Source organism: Lutjanus erythropterus, chromosome 18, assembly GCF_056507025.1.
Source record: "Lutjanus erythropterus isolate fLutEry1 chromosome 18, fLutEry1.hap2, whole genome shotgun sequence".
In the NCBI taxonomy this organism is placed as follows: Eukaryota; Metazoa; Chordata; class Actinopteri; order Lutjaniformes; family Lutjanidae; genus Lutjanus; species Lutjanus erythropterus.
The window spans coordinates 8,803,447-8,830,308 of NC_139334.1; the positions used below are offsets into that span (position 1 = coordinate 8,803,447).

General features: G+C 41.0%; 1 protein-coding gene across 2 annotated transcripts in view; it reads right to left on the minus strand.

The window, feature by feature from the left end:
- Positions 1–26,862, minus strand: part of akt1 (AKT serine/threonine kinase 1) — a 48,607-nt gene that overhangs the window by 16,348 nt on the left and 5,397 nt on the right. For both annotated transcript variants that reach the window (XM_084743301.1, XM_084743302.1), the window contains exons 2-5: positions 24,297–24,482; positions 4,168–4,296; positions 862–973; positions 429–555 (exon numbers count right to left, since the gene is read on the minus strand). In XM_084743301.1, the coding sequence (XP_084599427.1) occupies positions 429–555; positions 862–973; positions 4,168–4,296; positions 24,297–24,342 (414 nt within the window). In that variant the 5' untranslated portion in view covers positions 24,343–24,482. The remainder of the gene's footprint in view (positions 1–428; positions 556–861; positions 974–4,167; positions 4,297–24,296; positions 24,483–26,862) is intronic.

The window sequence follows — 26,862 nt, forward strand, 5'->3', positions numbered from 1 at the left end:
GCAAATTAATTACACTCAAAATAAATGGAGGGAGATGGAGAGATAGTCTGTAGCTTTAACTGTACAAAAGCTACAAAAAGTGCAATTACACTTAACGAGTAGAGAAAAGGTGTGTTCAGGGGACCTTGGGGAAGGGAGATAAAGCGAGAATGTATAGAAACTGAAATGATTTATGGGCATACAGTATGTTTAAGGGGTGCTGGATTATTAACACAATATTATCATGTATGTATTTTAATACGATATCAATATTCCATCTTTTAAATGTCACGGTTTTTGTCAATACCAGTATATCGCAACACCCCTACTTGCATAGTGAGGAATAAAGGTGGCTAAGTTACAAGTTCATGGTAATGAACACTGAGATGTGTCATTGTGTGGGCAGCAGAGAGAAATAAGATACACAGCAGAGTGAAAATGTGCCGTACCACTTTGTGTCTGATTTTGGTCAGGTAGACCTCCATGTCCATGGGGTCCGGAGAGGAGTCCATCATCTCCTCCTCTTGTTTCTGCAGGCCTTCAGCCACTGCCTGGATGGCTTTAGTCCACTCTTCCCTGAGGAAGGCACAAGCAGAAGAAAGATTACATCAGCCCATTTACCATCATGCAAGCCCAGCAGCCCAATCACGTAATTGTCTTCTTATCAACAGGAAGGCAATTTCAAGTGTGAGTTCTGCCAATAGCCACTGGAGCTTGTGCGAGTGCATAACAATGATTAAATTTGTATGTTTGTGTGTGCTTCTACATGTTAGAAAAACAGAGCCCTTAAACTGCTTTCTAGCGATGAGGACACATTCTCTGCATGTAAATGATTTGTGTTTTACTGCTCTGCGAGCTGAGAGGTGTGTGCTTCTTGCTTGCCTCTCCTCGGGGGTCTCCACGTGGAAGGTACGCTCGATGACAGTGGTCCACTGCAGGCAGCGGATGATAAATGTGTTGGGCTTGGGCCGTTCTGTCTTCATCAGCTGGCACTCTGACCACAGCCAGGGAGAAAGGAAAGGGAGACGGCGAGAAGGGCCGATGTGTAGGGGGGCAGAGGGGAGAGACAGACCCACAGTTATAGCCATTTATCTTTATCGCCGCCCTAACAGACACTGTCGGCCAATTTGGAAAAGAACAGGTGCACTTTGGTGGAGGAAAACAACTCAGATCTTGTCAGCCTCTTTAAAACTTAACAAATGGTAATGTAAGTTTGGATAATAATAATAATTTGGAATCTGTGTAGTGTAACATAAAAACAACACTAATAAACAATTAAACAAACATCTAAGAATTGATTCATTCATTCATTCAGAGATAGACCTTGTTTTAAAAAGTAAGACACGTTTTGTTTGACCAGAAAGAGCGGTTTTATTGCTCTCGCCAAAGCCACCAGACTCCCTTTGCAGAAATGCTCATTTTAATGCTCATTCGTAATCAACATTGTCATTCAAACTCAACAGAAACAAACTGAAACTCAACAAAAACGTCCTGCCTCATCTTCCCACTGCTCCAACAAACACTAACTCTTTGGTTTAAACAGACCCTTTATTCACCATGTTACATGTGAAGATATTCTGGCTGTACATGCCGTTTCACCCTGCTGCTTCTCTACTGTCCAACCTCCCACTCGCTCTTCTCCCGACATTTTCACATCAGTGAATTAGGGGTTAATTTCATCCAAACCAGTGCTGATGATTGTTGGAGCAGTAATAACACTAGCCAAGCTGTTTTTGGTAGATTTTATTTAGTTTCCGTTGAGTCTGAATGAAGATGATGCGGATGATGATAAAATTAGCATTTCTGTAAATGGAGTCTGGTGACTCTGGGGAGAGCAATAAAACAGCTGTTTCTGGTTAAACAAAATGTATATGTCTCTCTGTAGTGATCATTTCCATAATGTTGTCACACACATGTAACAGTCTGAGCCTGTCAGTGGCAAAGGATATATTTTGATTACATTAGATTACGTTGTAGTGACTGCAGCACTCACCCTCAATATTGGACCAGTTTCAATGTCATTAGTCTCTTACACACAAAAACATGGGAAAATAGTCCAAGTTGAAAAATATAGAAATTATCCTTTAACTTGACAGTGATATGACATACCAAACCTTTTCTGGTTTGAGCTTCTCTTTTGCCATTTTGGCAAGTTTTGTCCAAATTATTACTTCTTTCAAGGATTTAAAATGATCACATCACTTCTCTCCATTTCCCTCCATTTTCACACTTTTGCAGCAAATAATTGTCTTGTAAGCAGTTTGCAAAACAATTACTCACAACAGTCTAATAACTGAATTTAGAAAGCAGAGATTTCCATCTGCACCTCCTTCACATTAACATCTGTTCCCAAAATGAAACATGTCAGCAAATATGTCAGAACGTGACACAAAATGGCCTCTTGTCTGATAGATGGAGGACAGGGGAGTGGACCACCACTGAGATCCAACATGGCTCCATCAGGGTGAATATGTAATCCAGCTGCAGCAGCCCCGTCAGCAGCAACACACCATGTGTCCTCTGCGGTTGGGGTCGCAGTGGTGACAAGAAGCAAAGCCACCGCTGATGGAGACGGAGCCTCAGAGCGGAGCCCCAGATAAATACTTGAAATCAGGCGGCTAATAGCCACGATAACTCAAGAGTGTCGGAGAGGAAACATTTTGTTAAACAAACAGTATGCTGTCTAATTGCTGTGTTCAGTCATCTGCACAGCTTATCACAGCAACTTTCTCTGATGTGAAGATGGAGTGGGCTGAGCTGCTCCGGGCATTTTTTGTTGTTGTTGTTATTTTCTGTCACAGTATAAAAACAGAGTTTGGGGAAGACGCATACAGAGAAGAAGAATGACATCGAATGTATTAATGTCGGGTGCCAGACATCTCGCATGCACGTTCGGCGGCAGAGCTTTGCCTTGGAGCGGTGTCCCTATTGAAAGAAACTTGCAGTGATGCTGTTGAGATGGTACTATGACCAATTTGGTACCGTTTCTCTTCATAATCATTTAAAATGACATACAATGATAGAGGTGACTCATGTTCACATTTTTACCTCATAGGCACTTGGACATGACTTCATAAAAAGTTTTTTCCTGTTAATAATTCTTTTTCATGGTGGACGGAGAAGCAAGACACCATAACAACAACAACTCTGATTCCAAAATATTTGGGACTTTGTGTAAAACATAAAAAGCAGAATGCTATGAATGATTCACAAAACCTGTTTAACCTATATTGAATTCAATACAGTACAAAGACAAGATATCTAATGATCAAACTGATTAACTTTATTGTGTTATGAAAACAGACGTAGTCTGGGTGGCAGCATATTTTAATCAAAAATCTGCATGCACCTTTCAGCATTAATGGTGCCTCACAGATGTAACAACCCCCCATACCATCACAGATGCTGTCTTTTGAACTTTGCACTGGTAACAATATGGATGGTCTTTTTTCTCTTTAGCTCAGAGGACACAACATCTATGATTTCTGAAAACAGTCTGACATGTAGACAAGTCAGACCACAGCACACTTTTCCAGAGCAGTCTGCAGCATCTCTGGATGTTCTTGATACATGGCTTTTGCTTTGCATGGTAGAGTCTTAACTTTTTTATAGTGAGTCTTAACATTTGTAGATGCAGCGCCAAATTGTATTTACCAACAACGGTTTTCCAAAGTGTCCCTGGGCACATATAGCCATATCATTTATGCAGGTTTTTAATGCAGTTTTTAATGCAGTGTTCCTAAAGGGATCAAAGGCCACATTCATTCAGTGTTGGTTTTGGCCCCTCAGGTAGAGAGATTTCTCAAGTTCATCGCTTTGAACATTAAATACCTTGTCTTAGTACTGCACTGAATTAAACACAGGAAAAAGATTTGCAAACTATTGCATTCTGTTTTTATTTATGTTTCATCCAGTGTCCAAACTTTGAATTGGGGTTGTAATATTAGATGACTCACTTTCAAACGTTTACCTCTTGGCAAAAGGTAAAAAGTTTTTTCCAGTTAACAGTTACGTTTCAGGGTGGATCGAGAGGTGGGATGCATGTAAAACCAAAACAAAATATGTGAACATATCTGTTACAACAATCCAAGTAAAAACAAGAAAGCAGCAAACAAAAAGAAGGGTAAAACAAGCTGCCAAGTAACAGAGGGGAAAAAATGCAGTGGTTTCTTAGAGGCAGATACTCACGTGCGACAGAGAAGTTATTTAAGGGGGTTTCCAGCTGGTCAACATCTTGCGGCCGCTCTTTGTAGCCAATGAATGTACCATCACTCTTCAGGAGAAAATACCTCGGCCTCCAGGTCTTGATGTATTCTCCTGATATGAGAAAGAGATTTTAAAAAGACTGGTGAGTAATAGGAGACCAAATAAAAACAACTCGTGACAAAGTAATAGAGATCTTCAGAGGGTTTTTCCTGCTCACAGACAAACCTTAATTGAGTAACTTCACGTGCTTTCACATTCCCAGAATGCTGACCAATGCACAAGCATTTTGTTTACATTGTGGTTTCATGATTAATGACAAAACAGTGTTGTCCTTTCTCTTTCTGTTTTAAATTCCCAAAGGTGCAACCCATTTCCTGCAATCTAATTACTATGCTGTTCACTAGTGCTCCCTAAAATGACCATCTTGTCACCGTCTTTCCTTTAGTGTAGGTCAGCTGCAGGACAAATGGTGGTTTTAGTAGGAGTCAGGACCCTTTCCCCCCCAACTCGCCTGTCCCCTTTTCAGCAGTCACTGCAATGTAGACTCTCAGGGAACAATTCAAAGTGTCCAAAAACTTCTCTATCCTTCTACCATTTCCTCGAACTGGTGAGTTAAAATGCTACCAGAAGGGGAAGAAAAGTTCTGTTGAAAAGAGGAATACTCAACAGATTTAGCTTTTCACTCCTATAATCTGTAACAGTAAGACATGTCAGGCATTAGTTTTAGAGCCTGACGGATACTGGAGTTTTGGGACAGATGCCGATTTCATGGAGTTAAAAAATTCTGACAGACGTATCAGCTGATGTTCTTTATTTCTATATATATCTAAAATCCAAAATGACATCAGATATACACAAAATGCTGCCTATAAATCTAACAAAAAATACCAGACTGCATACTGTATACATTGATATGATATAGATTAGACTGATATAGCTGTGCTAAGCTAATAGCAGGCCAATAATATCAGCTAACAGATACATCTGTCTAATTGTTTTCTATTCATTTATAAAGCCCTTAATGGCAACTTGCCATCATAGACAGCATCACTTCCTTACTAAAATGGTCCTATAGTCATTATTTGACTTGTTCAAATGATTGGCCAATGATCCAAGTCCTGTATGCAAACACCAAATCTGGTAAAACTGCTTTTAGTTTGTCTGTTGCACCCTTGGAACAGTTTACAACAACATTACAACTGAACACACTAGTCAAGGTCAATTTAAAACCATGATTACAAACTACTCGCTCTTGAATGTAACTGTTTTTAAATGTGTTCTGTTGTCGTCGTGTTTTTATTCTGTTTTAAGTGATTCCTTTAGATTTAAATAAAGGTTGAATGAATAATACTGCTGGGAGTCCAGGTGGAAAACTTTAAAACAAAAGTATCAAAATCTGTGGAGCAGAACCACAGACGTCGTCTTTTTCAGGCCATGCACATTCTTCTTCTGTGTCAAAACTTGTACCTACATTACCCACAATGCAAGTTTGCAAATTTGGTTGGAGATTCGAGTGAGTTATGCTAGTAGCAGCTAATGTAGCCTCGGGCCTGTAGCCATCTAGCAGAGATGGGGAGTGGGTTACAGAGATCTGGTAAACTCATTTCTTTCCAACTTGGATTATACATTTGTGATACAAGTCTTACAATACAAATTTTACACATTATCTTCTTTTTAAATTTTATTGTTGGTTGGATGTTACTTGCTCTTGTGTTGTTTTAACTTTGTCTTGAGTTGCTTTAACTTCTCTGTGTATGAACCATGCTTTGTAAATAAAACTGCCTTGCCTATCAATCATTTTGTAACCCCAACATCATGTTTGCCAAAACTCAATTCAATTTTCAAATAAAACTTTCCACAATTCTCATTTTCTAGACAACACCCATAACCTCAAGTCATGCATGTCCATCCCATTCACTTAGACACACTTGCATCACACAAATGAATCTCTCGTAGGCAGACAAAACTCAATTTATTCCGGTGATGCTTCAGGAAATGTTGCGCCAGATGTTGTGCAGACGGGGGAAAAAAATAGCTTACATACCATAACAAGGCAGCAGCACACAGTGGAGAGGGACTTGAATATTTATACAGGAAAAGTGTAATTTATTTTTAATTACGGAGCCGCATATTAACCCCATGCAGAGTTGTAGCAAGCTGTCCTTAATTGCCCCATTTCCTCCAACACAGAAGTGTGGTGTGTGTGTGAGAGACAGGGTGTGTGTGTGTGTGTGTGTGTGCGCGTGTGTCTGCAGGGGAGAGGTAGGAGATCTGTCAATATGAGCTTCTGTTAGCCTCCTTCAAACACACACACACACACAGACACACACACAAACTGATGAAACGGATAACGGTTCATGTCTGAGAGAGTACAGACCAAACAGCAGCTATTAATGTCTCCTCTGCTTAGTGTACGTCCTTATAAGATTTATAAAGGAATAGTTCGTATTGCTGTTATGTATGCCAAAAATCGCTCTCTGTCACTTAACCAGTAAAAACAGTAATTTTACCTCACAGAACACTGGAGTTGCTGGTCAAGATCAATCTGTTAGTTTGTGTTATTGAGTGACTTTGTCGAATCCAAGCTATAATTTTAAAACGCCAAAGTCACACAACCACAACACAAACTAACAGATCAAAGCAGTGGTAGACCAGCAACTCCCCTGTTTTGCAATGTAAAATTATTAATTTTGCCAGTGGAGCCTGGTTGAGTTAGAGAGAACGATATTTAGCTTATATAATGGTGGTCTCCCATTGGAAAAAGCTGTCTTGCAGCAAAGTAAAGCATGAGATTCGGGTGCGTTATGCTTATTTGAGGACATTTTTAAGGAAAAAAAAATAAAATTCTCTGATTTCAGCTTTAAATGTGGATTTTTTTTGTTTCTTTATTCCTCTGTGACACTAAACCAGTGTTTCCCAACGTTTTCTGACCGGGTCCCCCTTCAGAAGTCTAAAAAAGTTCATGTCCCATCACCCCACATTTTTTAATCAATCATTAACATTAATTGGAGAAGCAACTGATAAAAAAAAGGATTTAAGTTGAATTTTAGTGAAGTAATGGTTAACATGATACAAGCAAGCATCAGGAAACTCTTATTTGTTTATTTTCCACATATAAATCATATTGATATAACTTGGTTTCACTCCTTATTTCTCTCCTGGTCATCTATCCTTTGTCACTTTTGGCACCTCAAAACTATGAACTCCACCCCCCGCCGCTTTACTGTATTTTTTTGACATGAGCAGCAGACTAATAGGATATTTTCCATATGTCTTTTCTCTGTCGAGACAAAAAAAAAAGTCCAAAGGAAAAGGGCACTTAAAAAGAAACATTCTACTTGAACTCGACCACATACAGCAGCATGAAGCTGTGTCAAAAAGGTTGTCTGTACATCACCTTCCAGCTGAGCATCAAGCCATTAAACCCAAAGCAAACACCTGACTGGCAAGGTGGTGGCACCAATCACCACACTGGAGGAAACATCTGCCCCGGAGCACAATATACTTTAGTCCTCAATCCACAGCAGATGTCCAATATGTTATTACATTTTTCATCATGGCACGGGAGGAGATTTTTCATCTGGTTTTCTGCGGAGTAAGTGTTTCCACGCCAAACATAGCTCATTTAGAAATTAGCTCGACTTTGTCAGCCGTCAGATATGTGCTATCCTAATTGAAACACACACCGGCAGGAATCCGTTTGCTGGATTTCCCTCATGCCCGTTTCAATGTAACACAATTACCATGATGAGTCGTTTGTCTGTTTTAAACTACAGGCCTCACCAATCAACTTCCACATCAGTCACCCACACGTGCACACTGGTCTCCAGAGGATCCACATGCAGAGAGTTATTTATCACAGGCCTTCAACAGAACCAGACGTCCTGACTTCAGCATAAAATTTAAGTAGAGAGGTGCTATTTAAGAGTACATGAAGCCATGATGCACATATCAGCTTAGAGTTAAAGGGATCGTTCGGATTATTTGGAGTAGCAGGAGTACTGGTGTAGAAAGCAGTTACAAAAGGTATTTTAGCTACTTAAAGGTAGAATCAGTAGGATTTGTCCAAGCTGTTCATGAACATGCCAGATAGATGGTCTCATTCTCAAATATGGATGTTTTGGGTTAGTAACAGATCCCAAACACAGCAAAATTATATATAAAAAATACAGGCAGATGGTAGGATTTTAGCAGAAACAGCCACCACCACACACTTCTACTGGGTTATATATGATGACTGAAATGACTTATAAGAGTCTTTCTTTCTTTTTTTTGAAAAAATGTTGCATATTATGCCTTAAAAAAAGGTCCACAGGAAAAAAATCTAAATCAATGGAATGTACACTATATTTAAAATATTTTCACTGCTTCATTTTGCCAACACACAGCCTTTTTCCCTTTATATAAGACCAATATCACTCTCACCAAACAACCCAAACTCCATAGGCGAATTTTACCGTCCCGAACACAGGAATTGCTGGTCTAACGCTGTCTTGATCTAATAGTTTGTTTGTGTCACTGTGTCCAAACTAACCTGTCAAACAATAACAGAAACAAACTAACAGATCGAGGCAGTGATAGACCAGCAACTCCCACATTCTGCGAGGTACAATTACCGATTTCATCAATGGAGGTCGGTTGGTTTGGAAAAGGCACTATTTGGCTTATATTTGCAAGTGTTTTTTTTCCATCAGAAAAGGCTCTCTAATGGCAAAAAAGTGTTGTTTTGTTGCTGGCCCTGTTCACAGCAGTTCATTCCTTAGCTTCCTACACAGTATTCCTGCTGCTTCTCCAAACTGGGGGTGTGCTAGCCACCATCTACTGTGTCATTGACTATGGGTAAGAGTCTTATACAACCCCACATCAAACAATCCAAACTATTCCTTTAAGAGTACATGAAGGCATACAAGTATCAGCTGGGAGTTAAACCAAAAGCCTGTTCAACACAAACATGAGTTGACTAAATCTTTCACACTGTGGCCAGAAAGTCTCCTGAGCTCTTGGTGCCTCCGCACCGAGCCTTGTTTTCCTCAGCTGGGCCCCAGCTGGTGCCTCGCTCTGTGGTCAGGTTTTGGCTGACCCATATCTCCCTGCTATAGTTCATGCCAGCCCACAGTGAGGACAGTATGTGCACAATGCAGAGACAGCATAATGAGCCCCCTACCTGACACCACTGACACCAGACGGAGGCTCACCATACATGCTCGTCTCACCGGTGGAGACTAAACTTTCAGTGTACAAGTTTTGGTTTGGCAGCTGGAATTCAGCAAATGACTTCCAGAGTGAGAAAAGACCTTTGCTACATTCAGGTTCTCTGATGGGCAGAGACAGGTGTTTATGTGTATGCATGTGTGCTTGTGTGTAAATACATTTGTGTGTGTAGTGACAGGTATTTGTGTGTCACAGATTACAATAACATCCACTTTGGAAGGCTCTGGGCTTTTCCTGCTAGATCCACTGACGCACAGCACCCACCCACAGTAGCATGGGTGGTCATATGTGACGCAGCAGCGCATGGCATGGCGTGTATCAGCGAGACATTCTCCCACACTGAGGTGGTCTTGGTCACGTGGATGTCGGGAAGATGACAATGCCAGCTCACTATTCTCAGTCACTAAAACTTAAAACAGCTGTCACTTACTTGAGTTATGAAACCGCGATATTAAGAACATTGTGACAGGTCTGCGCAGTCACTCAGGCAAGACCACACAAGAAAATCGAAAAGGTAAACAGGTTTATGGAGGAATGTGACACTCAAGGTCTAAACTCTTTCTGAGATTAGTGAAACAATGACTTTAATAAAAACTGCATGAAAAATCACACTTTCCACAGGTGGATGTTAAAAAAGTTAAATTGATTGTGTGAGGTTTATATATAATCTTTTTCTCTTCTTTATTCTTTAAATTAATACTATGAACTTTGCACATTGCTGGCCAATATTTGCACAACAGCAATATTACATATAATGCATGCCTTCGCACCAGAACGCTTTGACTTTGAGCTTCCATTTTGCCAAAAAATGCACTCAATACCTTTTATAAAATTCCTTCCATTTTCACTACAGTCTGGACATAAATAGATGGATTTGTTATTCTTATGCCATTGTCAATCACTATTAATTGCTATCAATACTATGTTTGTTGTTATGTACCAATATTATGTTAAAAACCTACGTGGCAATTAAACTATTTCTGATTCAAAAACTGCAAAAAACAAAACAAAACAAAAAACGGTGGGTGTAAAAAGAAAAAGAAAATAAAAAATCCATCTGAGATGTATGCCTCTGAGCTTATCGATTCATTTTTATTGACACCAGCATGTTTTTCTGACACTGACATCAAACCCAGTGCTGCTGGAAGCTTGCAACAAGAACGAGTCATCATGGAGAGGAAGAAATGGTTCAAAGCATGGCTTCATTTCATGAGGAAAGACACCAGCGGTTGTTGTAATGTCTGAAAAATTATCATTTCTTTTTTAAAAATACTGATTTTTGTAATAAACTAATGATTCAATGCAACCACAAAATGTCCAGTATATTTACATGTCATAAATGTTTTTGTCTTTGTATTTTATACAAAGGCTGTAACAAAGATTCTGCACCAAGAAATGAAGCAACACCACATCTGCAATGCACATCCTTCGCTCAGTACATGCTCTTTCTAGACAGGAGGACACTGCAACTTCCTCGTATGTGACCACAAACAGGGTCACATGACAACAGTGGAAGCAGCTATATCCGGTTGTCTGTGTATGTGTGTGCGTGTCTGCAGTGTAACCTCCCGCAAACAGACAGCACTCAGTGAACAAACAACAAAGATGACCCTTGTCAGCTTCCTATTTACACCCGTTTCCCCTTCTTCTACTTTTATTCAGTTCTACTTCCCACACTGTGGCCTTTCTTAAGCACCTTCATGACGAGAAAGTGAAACTGACAGCTGTGCTTTTGCATTTTTTTTTTTTGTTGGCTGGAACACAAACAGCATCATATTATATTATATGATAGGGGTAATACAGACCCACAGAATAAATCAAAACCAAATCTATAAATTGAGTAAATATTACCCCTGCTTTCAATGTTTTATGAGACTTGACTTCAATGCTTTGTAGAGTAGTCCCCAAATACATCCTGTGTACAGTAAGAAACACAGTGCAGACTGCTGACAAAGGACAATGGGCCTCATAACAACACAGGGAGCCTTCTGCTTTTAAGTCAGTTCATCATCACTGATGTAAACTAAACCCTTTTGATGTCAATGTGCTCTCCAAAACAGGAAACTGGCCAACAGACAGACTGACCACAACCTAGATAAGATAAAGCCTCTTTCAAGTGTCAGGTCTGTCTGTTGCTGCTGAGACACACTTTGCTATGAGGAAATCCACTAAACGATCTGCGTCCCGGAATCAAAGCTTTTCTAATAAAAGTCAAGTGTGACAGCAGACATGTGGCTGAACTCAAGCAAATTAGGGGAAGGACAGAAGAATGGGATGACTGATTTGACATCAGATGAGAGAACTGGAGGGGATGACAAAGCCACGCAGAGTGTGAAGAGTTGCGCTGAGCAGAGTGGTAGTGAGACAGATCACTACATATGTTCCTCACATATGTAGGACTGTGAGTGTGGGGGGTGTGAGAGCAAGTGGAGTGTGTATGAGCCATGCGTTCTGTGTGTGTGCATGTGTGTGCATGGGAGGAGCTGTCAGGGCCTGATAGAGTGTCTTTACATGACAAGCAGCTGCTGAGGTCTGGGATGCGCGCTGGGCAAAGTGGAAAATAATGAACGGAGAACCGCTGCCAAACACAACAGAATTCATCTTTATTTGCCAACTGCTGTATGTCTCTGTGTGTGGACAGCTCCAGCCTGCCACCGCCACGCCCTCCATACCCCAAACACACACACATAAGGTAGAGGGGGAGAGAACAGGTTCAGCCACAGCTGTACATGGTGGAGCATCATCTTGTTTCCTTAATGCACATGTGTAAAAAATATATACATACGTACGTGTGTGTGTGTGTGAGAAAAGGTAGAGCAGAGAATGCCTTAGAATGGAGGTAAATCATTATCAAGGACATGTCTTATTCACCAGCCACCAGCCTTGTTTAGTGTGGTTGAACTGAACCCTTGAGTGTTTACTCGTTTGGTGGAGTTCGTTTATTTTTAAATATGGCTAAACCCCTTTCCCATTGCCAGTAGATAAGTTTGTTTTTTTTCCTGATATGCGCTGAAAGCCCAAGACTAAACTCATATCTGTGCAGGACAGCAAAGAGGAAGACACTTTGAAAAGTGTCTGTGTGTTCACTTCTCAGTACTTCCGTAGCTTCTAACTGAATCTCTGTGGTTTGAAATATTGTTTCTCTCCTGTGTTTGTACTTCCAGGTATGTGCTTTATTTTACAGTTTCATTTCCTGATTTTGCTGCATCATAATAAAAGCTTTTAGATAACAAAATAACAAAGAATTTTGAGGAAATTAAATGTTTATCCACCATTTTACAGGTGGTTGACTCAAGATGAATGTGAATCAGTTAAATACACATCTTCAAGGAGATGCAGACTCTGCATTGCTGGGCTGCCACACCAAGTAAATCAAAGCCAAGCAGCACGTGTATGAAAAAAGGGAAAAAGAGTTGCATGAGTTACAGATGCTGAAAAGGAGTGAAAACTGGCCTCTCCATCTGAGTATGATGTTTCCAGCAATACTGATCAGAGCTGGTGTCGATAACTACCCTTGACTACTGCAGAGTGATTTGACTTGTAAATAAATGCCAATTGAACCCTTTCCCATTGAAGACTAAAGCCAGATGTTGGTGTGTGGTAATGTTTTTTGCCCTTTGTAAAAGTGGTTTATTGTCATCATTGGTCATCGGTCATTGGATCATTGGTCAAAAAATGTTTCTTCTTCTTGTTTTGGTGACTGGTGATCTAGTAGCAGGTTTGTTACCAAAATGTGGACCGGCAGGGATCAAACCTAAACTCGTGAGAAAGAGAGAAATGCCTACATTATTCAAGTTTTTAATACTTGCTGTCTTCTGAAACATTCAAATGTGCAGTCCTCTAAAGTCTGCTAATATGCCCTACAGATCAACACCAACATAAACAGACCCTGACGGCGCTCCATGATGTACACTATCCTGGGAGAAACTGGGCTGTTCATTGTCCTTTTACCCTCCAACTGTTATAAATGAACAATATTTCCACCACATGACTGTTTGATCATCCCTGTACTGGTTTGATTCAGGAATCGGACCTTTAGGTGTGAATCCGCACTTACACAGCTTTTAAAAGTTAATCCAAGTGAAAAAATTATATTCCACATGCTGAAATGATCACAACAGCGTGTTCAAGTTCATGTTTTCTTTTAACACAGAAGCCATTTCAAGTCAACTTGGCTTAAAAGGCCTTTAACAGTAAAGGGCTGGCCAGGCAGTCAGGCTCGTTTAGGGGTCAATAAATAAAAGGAAAAAATGTGGACAGCTTTAGACAGAAGGGGGAGAGAGAGAGACTGACAGAGGTTAGTGGCTGTTTCCGAGGAGCGTCCTGTTCTATCCGTCTCTACGTGACAACGAGAGGAATGTTGAGGTCCCAGCTGCTGCGGCTTGTTGGCTTTTAATAAGACACATCATGCAGCATTCATCGTGGGCCCCCAAAAGGAGGCCACAGCGTCCTAACAATGTGTCCAAACTAACAGCTCTGTTGCACGTCATCCCTTTCTCTATCCATCTCTTTCTACTTTGAAGGATTTTAATAAAATTTCAGGAACAATAATTTAAACACAGAGGCCCACCTTAGTCATCTGGCACTAGATACACTGCACACACACAGAGAGTCACACGACATGTGGCTGAATGTAAGCGGACACACACACACACACACACACGGTGAGAGGAACCAAGAGAGGGTCAGACAAAATGCGCTTCTCAGTGCCCACACCCAGTGGTTGGACTTCCTGAGGGGGCTGCTGTTGGGTTTTGTCCCCGTCTGGCCATTCATGGCTTGGGGATGAGAGGAAGGGAGCCAGTGGTAACTGCGTGAACTGTGCATGTGTGTGTGTGTTTGAGTGGTGAGAATCGGATGAGAAGGGAAAGGGGGGGTAGGCGGAGGTTGAGGATTAGGGAATTAGAACTCCAAAGCGAGGGAGGAGGGGGGGAGCGGGCTGCGCCTTTTGTTGGTTTTTCCTCAGCCGCCCCCGCCATCCCTTCGGCCCTTTTCTGCCGGGTTCTGCCTGTAGGCTGCAGCTGCGGCCTGCCACCCTGTGCCCTGCATCTCAATGAGCCACGGGCCGCCCGCTCCAGAGGAGAGGGGGCTCCCTGATGCAGGGGTCACCACTGAGCCCCAGCAACCACAAACTCCGCCCCACACCAACCCCTGCTTGGAGCCACGGAGCTTCTCATGCTGCCCGGACACCCATCTCCCCATTTCTCGCTGTGACCATATAAGGCAGCACCAGGCTCGCATGCCATCCTGAACTGTCCAGGAATTTGGGTTCCTTCATTTTATTCCCTTTCTCTTTACGTCTTCCTGACATCCCCCTCCTTGCCAAACCTCTTTTGTTGGTCCCTTTTGCTCCCATGCAGCTGGATGGGGGGACTCCATTGCCAGGGCTTTGGCAGCAGCATCAACAGGTTGTGGGGAAGGGCCACCCTGGCCTCCAAATGTAGCCCTCTCTGTCTCTTCCCCTTATCCCTCTCGCTTTCTCTCTGTCACTGTGGTTGCCGCTGCTACCCCAGCAGGAAAAAAAAAAGCAAGGGGAGGTGGGGGGGTGCAATGGAGGCTGCCCTTCTTTCTCACGCTTGTAAGAAAGCCCTCACTTCTTCTCCGTGGTGAGTGACACCTGCTGATTACCATAGAGACACTGTGGGAAGTTCCCCCCTGCCACACTGGGGCTGAGATTTGCCCCCTCTCCCTGGGTAAACAAGCAGTCCATGGATTAGTTAACTGGGTTACTGCATGGCAAACAAATAAACACACATTATTTAGAGCAAATTAGTGCCAATGAACTCTCAATGACCAATGTAAGATCTAACCCGGCTTGAGCGAGGAAGGAGGAAACTCCAGAGGATCCATTTTTTTCCAGCTGCTGAAAACCATCAAGACCAACTTCCCAGCAAAAGTATGACAAAACTGTCTGAATAAATTGTAAAATATGTTCTGAGTGACAGAATAAGCTGATGTGCAGAACGTAGCACATATCTGAGCATACAGTCAACTCTTAGTCTGCAGACAGCTGAGCATCCCCTTCATCTCTCTGTCTCCCCCTGCCCTCCCTAAACTGGAGCGAGGTGCCAGTGATGTGATTGATGTCGGAGACTGTGAGCTTTTCGCTGGTCCATAGCCGCTTCCGCCATGGGTCTGAGTTGTCAGCAGGGTCATTATCCTAGCAACAGGGTGGTGGGGCTGTGGGTGAGGAGTGTGCGCTGGAAAGTGGGGGCGGGCAGGCAGAGGCAGAGAGGAAAGAGGGGAGTTAATAGAGACGAGGAGAAGAATGTGGGAGTAAGAATGGAGGACAACAAGAGGAAACGACAAAGACAAAAAGGGAAGAGGGCGACGGAGAGCGCTGCCGACTCGAGCACCACAGTTGTGGCGAGCAGGCGGACTCTGCACAGCAAAGTAAGCACACAGCGGGCTTGCCGTGAGAGGAGGCAAGCGGTGGAGGTGCCACCTCCCTCAGCCTCCTGGTCCCCCCCCACTATGCCAGCCAGCCTGCCTGCCGACAGCTGCACCCCAGTAATTTACTTCTCTCCACCACATTTAACAGGAAGACTGCTTCCCATTACCCAGGGCAGGGGGTCCGTGCTGACGGCCAGACACCCGGCCAGAGTGCCGGCTTCCTGGTGTGACACCCTCTGCTGCTGGACCCTGCCTACAGGGGCTCCGTTCCCAGATCATCCTGGCACTTCAGTTTCCACTGCTGGTGATCAACTGGGTAGCATAACAGAGAATTTAATCACCAAAGTTTGAGTTATCTGTTGTGAAGTTATTTGCAAAAAGTTCTGCAAAAAGTAATGCAGGCTACATCTATTAGTTTCAGTCAAAGTACTGAATTACCCATCATCACATAATTGTATTCCCCAATTTATTTACAGTTTTTCCTCAACAAGAATCCCTTTTATCTCCCATAAAGTTTCTGGAATTTATTTTCAACACACATACTGCCCTTTCATGACTGTTCACTGGTCATAATAAACACTGTAGAAAAACTCATTCCTAGTTTTGTTTTGTTAAATTTTTAACATGCCTCCACCTGCTCTCTTTTAAATTCCTTTGTCACATGTTGGACTCACTGTTAACTGTATATCTAGATGAAAAGAATATTAAGATATCTTGATGTTAAATTCTAGATCTTGTAATTACAACTTGTCCAATTCTATTTGTGTAGAGCTGCAATCATTAGTCAATTAATCAAGTTATTGTCAACTATTACATCTATTACCAATTTTTTGATAATCGAGTTAATGTTTTTAAGAAAAAAAACATGTCAACATTCTAAGATTCAAGCTTGTTAAATGTGAATATTTTCTGTTTTCCCTTTTTTTTACTCCTCTATGACATTAAACTGAAAATCTTTGGGTTGTGATCAAACAGGACATCTGAGATTGGAACTTTGGGAAACTGATCAATATTATATAATATAATTTTCAACATTTTATGTACCAAACAACTTATCAATTAATCAAGAAAATTATAAGCAGATCTTTCGATTCTGAAAATGAATGTTAGTTGCAGCCCTATTTTTGTTCTGTGTGTAAATTGCTGAGTACAGCAGTGAAAAGATTTTGTCAATTTGTACAGTAATTCTCAAATTGTTAATTGACTGAGGTTCATAAGTTGTATTATTAATTACTTTTAATTAACTGGACATCAGTTATTTAATTTTAATGGCCAGTTTAATGGTCAGTTAAAGATGTTCAGCAGACACAATCGTTCTTTAATATAAACTTTACACCATAAGGCAAAGAAGGTTTAATTACGCATATAACTTAATAACTATATAAATAATGTCATCGCATAACTATAATTTAAGGACCAGCGTAAATCTGGAATCTATTGAAATGAAATATAATATCCTTAAGTATGTTTTCATTCGTGTATAATCACCTGAAATATAAGATTTGTGTTTTTGTTACGGACAAACCAAACACTAACTCTAAATAGGGCCTTTCACATTTTTTTGCAGGCAGGCACAATAAATATTGGGGCTGATAAATTATCAACTTATACTTGCCCGTCAAATCTAAATCTGTTTATATCAGCATATATTAGTGGATAAATATCTTTTCTATTCTTATATCTATTCTTTGTTTTTGTTGTAATGGTGATGTCACTTAGATTTAGTTCAGTCAGAACTATGGAATGTTAAATCAGTCATCTTTGCTCACTGCATCTTAGCCAACATCGCCCATTTACTAGTACTGTCTGAAAAAAAAATCTATATCGCGCATCCCTACTTTTCTGTGCCCTTGTTTATTATGTAAAAAGCCTCACAATGTAGTGACATTATTAGCAAATTGGATGAGCTATCATTCCAGTTCTGCAGTACGCAATGTGTTTGATTGTGTGTGTGCTGCAGCAGTGTGTGGCCCATGACAGCCATAATGAGGGGACGTGTAGGAGCCTGGGCGAGCCCAGCACCAGAGCTGGCAGCCAGTCAAAGTCCTGACGTCCTGAGACAGTCAGCACTGCAGCATCATGAGACATTCTTAATCAGGTGGGCCTGCTCCTTTGAAGAGCTTTTAACTGTGCAGGAAACACAACATTCCCTCACTGAGATCACTAATACACAGAGAAAACGAATGCAAATGTGGAAAATGATGGATGAATTATTGAGGGCCTGGTCACCAGATGCAGAAGGCACAGAGATTCAAAAAAAATATTTTATCTACACTGACTACTGTGTTTGGAGACCCATGCATACATTTCTTCGCTTGTCTTCCCCCCTCCTCTCCTTCCCACTCTGTGTCTCATGCACTTTCCTGGACCACCAACAAGGTCTCGCTTAGAGGAGCAGCTCATGGGCGTCCTTCAGCCGCATGACCAGCAGAGGAGCCAATCAGCTGATGAGCTCCAAACCAAACCACGAGAGGGTCTCTGTGGCATGTCGCACATAACATCCATCCACTCTCCTAAGGCCGACTGGGTCACTGAGCAATGTTCTGGGAACATCACAAAGACGCTGCTCAACTTCTGTCACTCTCTCATTTTTCCCTCACTATCTCCACTGGTGTACTCTGCTCTTCCTCACTCCCTCTCTCACCCCTCCCCTCCCCCCGTGAGTCGGAGCCAGCTGAGCGTGCTACCCAAATCCAACAGTTGTTGCGGCCTTCGTTAGCCTAACGAAGGGGCCGGCTCTTTATACTTGTCAGGGAGCAAATGAGTCAAACAAACAAGGGCCAGGGAAGAGGGGAGGACAAGCGAGCGCTGTTCTGTTGAGCTTCACTGGGTTCTTGGCCGCAGCACTTCCCTGGAAACTAGGGAACCCACAATCTGCCTCTTTGATGTCTGATGATGCTCTGGCTTTGATGGAAACTTTGGAAAAACACACTTGCAGAAAAGAAATAACATGCTGCTTGGTCTCTGTGGCCACTAGAGGCCGTAGGCACATTCAAAGTGTGTGGGTGCTCTCTGTGAAGGATCTAAAAGGGAAGAAGTATCATTTGGGGATGCATAACAACTGGTTATGATAGTAACAAGAAAGTTACAGTGTTTTTGCAAGCCTGTACTTGTGATGCGGTCGGTGCATAAGGGCATTGGGTAATGTCCTGCTGGCAGTGTAACTTCTGAATAAATATGCTTCACACTGTCCATACACTCACACATTTGCATATGCATGTCCAGACGTACACACATACACGCTCCCCCCTGTCCTACTCAGCTGCTTTGTCTTGCATTCCAAAACCGTCCTTCCAAAAACAGACAACCACAAGATAACAGTCACAACAACACATCTCAGCCAGGCAGTGTCCACAATCCAGACACATTATTGCAGCACGAGGCTTAAGGAGAAAGTATGAAGGTGTGTCCATCAGAATGAGATCATTTCACTGAGCGCAGCCTGTCTGGAACAAATGTACGGAGCACTCCAAGGCTGAGAATTTGCAGCTCTAATGATAGATTAGCTCCACTGGAGGGTTTACAGGGTACTAAGGCACAATGCTTGTTCTACTTTCTTCCAGGAGCCTCCACAGGGTTTACAAGTGCACGCTGAACATGACTAATCAGACAGGAATCAAAGAGCAAGAGTGAGTGGCATGAATGTGTTCAGCTGACGTGCCAGAACTGCTGTGTGACTGGCCCACCATGAAATCCATTCATCATGTACCGTCATTAAACAGGCATTAGGGGAGGAGAGGGCCACATTTTAACTATACCTGCTTTTGTTACAGCAGCAGTATATAAAGAATGGGAATCTGTCAAAGGTTACTTAAAACAAATAGGGGGCAGCATATCACCAGAGTAATCGCTACCAGCTGCTCACTATACTCTCTGCTGTAACATTTCTGGTGAGTTTTAAGTGTGTTTTATGCACAAGCTCATCTTAGTTTGATAAAGGCGAGTACTTGAATTCAGAAGGCATGTGGTTTATTATAAATGGGTGTAAAAATATTTCCTTTCCTTACATTTGTGAGTGTTTTGTTTATTTAATTAGACTAAAAAAGCTAACAGACCTTGTGAAAGTAGCAACCTCACCACTCACATTCATTTCCCTGCTGAAGCTATGACATGATCAGACTATCACCTCTTGAGGCACAGATTGGTATTATTTGACAGAGATGGCCAGGGTTAACTTGTTAGCATGCATGTTATATGATATATATACATCATCCATGGTGTAAATATCTCTACAAGACAATACATAGATGTCTTTAACATAACATTACAACTCCTATTTCTTCACATTCTGTTGATAATTTTGGTTCATTTTTTGAATGTTAAAAATGAAATGAAAATATTTTACATATTGAACCTTTAAGTCCAAAACATACTGGTGGCTAAACCATCACACATTTCGCTTAGCTGCTAGACCATGTCCATAGAACACACACAAAATGTTGATGGAAACATGGAGGGCTTTCTTTTGTAAAACATTAAATTGGTGTTTTGAGTGCACACATGGGAGTAATGAGCATGCTGAACACACTTGGAAGCGGTATAAGCCATTTATTATTACACCCACATGGAGATGTGAGTCACTTGGGTGGCGCCACCACACAAAAAAAGCCTCTCTCAAGGTGCAACATGGGATGATAGTGGCTGAGCAGGGGCTACTGGGCTGAGGTGATGGACAGTGAGATGGGGCTACTGCAGGTTCACCTTCTGTGCAGTGGCTCTGGGGCAAAGACTGCATGACAGTGACGCGACACGAGAAGCCTTCCTGTCAAGGAGGCAGGTGGACGCCCTCCAATCAAAACACAGAGGCTCTGGGTGACATTTCACAGGGCACAGCTGCTGGGCTGCGACAGCATGCCAACTCACTATTCCTGAAGGGTTGTTTGTTTAGTGTGTGTATGAGTGTGTGTCACAACTAGAAGGGTGTCACTGCTAGAGCTGTGTGTGTGTGTGTGTGTGTGTGTGTGTGTGTGTACATTACCACCACACTACAATGACTGTTTTTCTACCAGTCACTATTTGACCACTCTTACAGTTATACTTTACACGGACTCTCTATCAGAATCTTCCATTCTTATCAGCACTGCTGAAGGCGTGGAAAAACAGACCTGGGCCTTGTTTTTTGTGGTACAAATAAGATATTAAGAAAGAAACAAACACTAGAAGTGGCAGGATACAAATGTATGGACTCAGAATGAATGACATGTCAGCCCAAATCTTTCAGTGTCAAGCTTAACAAATGTAAATTGATATGTTGCCTTCCAAAGAAAGGATGTTCCTGTTCTTGCTTTTCCCCAGAAAGAGGCACAATAACACATTTAGTGTCTAAAGCCTTTGACACGATATAATTCTATCTAATCACATAAATCTTGCTTTACACAACAAACGAATCACAATGTTTGTTTGCAATAACAGGGTATGAAAACCCCTGCGTTACCTAATTTAATGGCAACAACATGTTTATTGTTTTATTTTTTTCATGATGTTATTTCCAAGTGTGTACATTTCATTCATATAAAACGTATGGTTTCTGTAAGGATGTGCACAATCTTTCGACTAAACAGTTAAACATTGCTATTCTTGCTAATTGCCATCAGAAATACTAGTTTGTTAAAATATTTATTAATATTTTATTAATGTACAACACCTGTTGATCATTGCCTCAGAATAAACTAGCTTATAACCACTCGACTGGAGCAATGCAGAACCACATTCAGCATAGGCATGTGGAAGTCAACCTGCAAGCAGAGCAGGCTGCTAGTGCTAGCACTGCTACACTGTGACGGCTAATATTGCAATACAGGTAAACAACATCATTTGTAGTCCTAACATAGTAAACTATGCGGCACAGTTTTTTTGGACAATGTTCAACCTTATCGATTAATAAAATGTGCTTAATTTTCAGCTCAGTTTTCTTACTTTTAGACTAGTTGCCAGGAACATCCATTTTTTCTATAACAAACGGTGGTTGGAAACATATTTTACCTGTTGGGCCACAAACTAAAGAAAATGAAAGCTATAGTTTACAAAAACTAGCAGTTAGTCTGACCAGCAGTGAGATGTTGCTGTTGTGTGGATTTAGTTTATCAAAGACACTAGCAAAGCAAAATGAACAACTTTGCAAGTTTCATGAAGAGCTGTAGGAATTACAAGATAATAAATTGGTTAAAACTCCATATTTTGTCAATTATTTCCTAACTTTGCAGCACTGGTCTATACTCAACAGAGTAAATTAAGCACTAATAGCATCCAATGTTTTATCCTTTCACTCACTGGAAGGACCAGGGTGTGTCTGCCTGAGACCAACTGAGCCGAACCAGGCTGACCCTTTCCTAAAACAGCAGCCTGTTATGCTCTTAGCCCAAGCCTTGAGGAGGGGGAGCACGGGCTAACACACCACAGCGGCACACTGTTCCATCTAGAGTCCCAGGAACTCTCGTAGTGACCTGCTCCCATCACCTTATCCTCTGAGTCAGAGTCCTGGTTTCCCCCTCTTCCAGTAAAAGCCTGGTTCCTTGGCACTAGGCCCAGGAGCCTTCATGGGTTTTGGAGAAGTTCCTTATCCTATTTTGCCCCTGGTGGTGGTGGTGGAGGAGGCGGTAGTGGTGGAGTGGGCTCCGTGAAGCAGCCGCAGTTAGAAGGCAGAGTTAGTATGCACACATAAAGCTGCTCAAAGCCAGCAGGTATGTGAGGAATGCCTCTTCGTCCAAACAACAGGACTCACGCCCGACACAGAGCCACGCCACGCCACACAGCGCTGTCAGAGCAGCTAAATGGGGCCCACTGGGGACTCTGCAGCTGGATGGCTCTTTACATTAGATCTATTCAAACACATCTACCCATTGACCAATCACCTCATACTTATGTCATTCGGTTCATACATTTCTGCAGCATTTAGAGAACAAATGTGTCAATAATGCCGTACAGTAAACTCATGCTAAACCAAGTATACCAGGAATGAAAGTAATGCAGATTTGAGAATGTTTGAACTATTAGAGCATTTTTTTTTTCAATTTTTAAACTGTATTTGAGTTGAAGTCAAATACAAAAATAGGAAGTGCAAAACCAATTCCAAAAAAAGTTGGGACGTGTAAAAAACAAATAAAAACAGAAGGCAATCATTTGCAAACTCTTTCTGACTTGCATTCAACTAAATACACTGAAGACAAGATATTTAATGTTCAAACTCATAAACCTTTTTGTTTTTTTGTAAATATACACTCATTCTGAATTTGTGAATTTATGAAAATTTCTTCAAGTTATGGAATGCTCAAAAAACTCATGGACTGTTTAACTGGTAACAAATGCAAGTTAAGACTCTATGATGCAAAGAGAAAGACATATATCAACAACATCCAGAAACACTGCAGACTTCTCTGAACCTGAGCTCATCTGAGGCAAAGTGGAAAACTGTGCTGTGGTCTGACAAGTCCACATTTCATATTGTTTTCAGAAATCATGTATGTTGTGACCTGTGTGCTAAAGAGGGAAAGGTCCATCCACATTGTATGTGGGTGTGTTATTCCCCATGGGTAACTGTCACGTCTGTGAAGGCCCCAATACTGCTGAAAGGCACGTACAGGTTTTGGTACAGCATATGCTGCCAGACGACATCTTTTTCAGCTATGCTCCTGCTCACTTCAGCATGACAATACCAAGACACATTTTGCATGTGTTACAACAGTGTGGTTTCGTAATAAAAGAGTTACTAGAGGTACTAGACTGACCTGCCTTCAGTCGAGACCTGTCTCCCACTGAAAATGTGTAGCACATTCTGAATTACAAAATACGACAAAAGAGACACTGTACAGTTGAGCTCCTGAAGTTGTATATCAAGCATGAATAAAAAAGAATTTCACTTTCAAAATTCAACAATTAGTGTGCTCAGTTCCCAAAAGCTTACTGAGTGTTGTTTAAAAAAAAAAAAAAAAAAAAAGTGAAGTATGACAGCAGTAAACATGACCCTGTTCCAGCTTTTCCAGAACATATTGCAGGCATCAAATTCAGAATAAGTGTATATTTACAAAAAAGGTTTATCAGTTTGAAAGTCATATATCTCGTCTTTGTACTGTATTCAACTGAATATAGGTCAAAAAGAATTTCCAAATCATTGCATTCTGTTTTTATTTACATTTTACACAGCATCCCAACTTTTTGGCATTGGGGTTGTGCATTATATCTGCAATATGCATGTACTCCATGATACCAAGTATTTGTTTTGCAGTTTAAATGTATTTTTCCTTACATATATCAACAAGGGATTTTAAATATTCCCATAAAAAATATTTTCAGCATATTTTATGTCCTTGTTCAAAACACGTTTGGAGTTTCTTGTTCAGAGGTGACGATGACTATACTACATCTTTGGAACTGTAAAAAATACACCAAAGAAACTATAGCACATAATAGTGTCTAATTTCACCCTGGTTTCAAGCACAGCAAAAAAAATTAAACTATTTAAACTGATATGAAATCAAACTAAAGAGTACAAAGTTTATCTGTGCATTTACCTCTTTTATGCAGCCATCCCTCCTTGACAATCACCACATTGGTCATGTTGGTGGGCAGGCTGGAGGATCCAGGTTTCCCACGGGGAGAGACACAGCTTTGTTTCTCGAGTTTCCTTCCCTCAGCCCTGTGCAGGAGCCTGGAGACGAGGTCCTGGAGTTTACAACTGCCTTCTCAATTGTGGTTACCTATTAGTTGAAAAAGAGTAAAAATTAGCCCCATATTGAGGTGAAAGATTTTTTTCCACTTGTCTGAATATTAACCCTCAGGTCAACATAGTAGAGGGGAAGCAATGGAATTGAGCTTTATGGCCCAGTTAGTGGAGGATATGTTAAAACCACATTTCAGTCCCTTTCACATGTGGAACCTGCAACATTGCAAGGTTCAAATATCTGTGTAAGGCCGTGGTTTTTGGCATTCACAATGAAGTCTCCCCATATTGGAAAATTCCATGCTGTTCACACTCGGCACAACCATTCCTGATGGTTTTTTCTACACATGACCAGAACAGCAGTAAATTAGAAAATAATGACATGAAACATAAATGAAGGCTTTTAAAACTTATTTTGTAGTTTATTTTCCAACGGTTTAGCTAATGTCATGTTTTGGATCTCATTTGGAGCCTATATGACACAATGTATCATGATCAAATGACTTTGCAAATCTATTTTTCTGTATTTTTATCCTGTTTAACAGGTAGTAACAAAGTTCAAACTTTAAATGTCTGAGTATCATGTTTTTGTTTGTGCTGAGCAGATTGTAGGATGTGAGCTTCTGGGAGGATGGCATGGCAAGGACTATTATCCCACTTGCAGATTTCTGTTTTGGCAAAAACTTGGACTGGACTGGATGGCAGACTTAAAGGGCTTGAAAACAAAACAATTTTCTGATCAATCTGTTCTGAACAGAGCCTTCCCTCATGTGCACCATTGCATACCATAGTGCAGGGATGCAACAACACTTATTCTTATTATTGATTAACCTGCCTATGGTTTTCATGATTAATCCATTAATTATTTAATCTACAAAAATGTGAAAAATGCTCTTCACAATTTCCCAGAGCTCAAAGTGACATGGTCAAATTGGCTCTTTTTTCCAACTGACAGTCCAAAACCCATAGACTCTTAATTTACTATCATGAATGACAACGAAAAGCAGCAAACAAAAGAGACTTCAAGAACCTGGAACCAGCAACTGAACTACTCGTTGCAGCGCTACCACAGTGAAGTTCAAATTTCACTACTATTTCTTTTTAAAAAAATATGAGGCCTAGACATTGATCCTTAAATTCACTAAATTATACATTTTTGACCATTTTGAACTTTAATTACATAAAAATACACAGAGCCCAGGAACTACCAGACACAAAGGTAATGAACCACAGACAATAAGCAAAAAAAAAATAAATAAATAAAAGTTTCGCATCTCCTATTACTTGAAATTTACTCATTATTTTGCTACAAAATTAAACCAGACTGAAATTAGTTTCCTTGTGCATAAGAATCCGTTAAATGCAAAATACATTATAGATTTGCTGTCTTGTAGTAAAATGTGTGCTAAAGCAGGCCTGTAAAATTATTCCCTCTTATTGAAACCATTCTGGGTTAAAAACAAAATAAATGCATTAAATAAACACAGTTGAGATTCAAGTTAGTCACGTCAAGTCAGACAGAACTGATCTCGGAGCACTTTTCACACAGAGCAAGTGTAAATTGTACTCTAATATTTTGTATCGGGACCCAACAAGAACCAAGGCCACAGTGCCAAAGAACCACTTCCTTTTGACAGGCAGAAACCTCATGTTGAACCAGACTCTACGGTGAGTGGCCATATATCGTATCGCATTATTAAGACTGGTTGTAATGAAGGTCATGTATTATCAAAAGCTCCAGAGCAGCTACTGTACTAAATGGGCTTTGAGATGAGATTGTTTTGTTGACCGTAAAATGATCATGTTGACTTTATACCACCTGATTAAACAATATTCAGTGGCTACTGAAAAAAAAAATGTTTTGCACAACTCCATGACAACAAGGAAAACTCCATCTGCTGATGAAGATCATGTGATGATGTGACTGAAAGCTCCAGAAAAGCCACTAAATGGGCCTCAAGGAGATTTATCTGTTAACAAAATAAATACATTGTGAGGTGAAGGCTCTTTTTTTACTGTGAGGATGAACAGATTAAGAAAAAAACATTTGTGGACTTCATCTGAGTGTTGCTGTTTTTACTGACACCTGACCTGCGGTGGAAGCATTATGGCAGACTCTGATGTTTACAGAACAACTCAATAACAACCTATCCACATATGAAAAAAACTGTTTCTCTGTTGTTTCACAGTAAATGTGTGAAAGCCTTCAGAGAGAAGCGTGAGCAAAGTGCAACATACAAACTAAAAGTGGGTTAAGAGATCAAACTGAAGCAACAGTCTTAACCTATTAAAACTGAAGTCAAAACGCAAGATAAAAATGCACAGACAATCATCTGATAAACTAAACAGGGGTGAATTCCATCATAGGCTTATCGCTTATTCATCATCGGCACTCACTAGAAACCTGCAGGCTATCG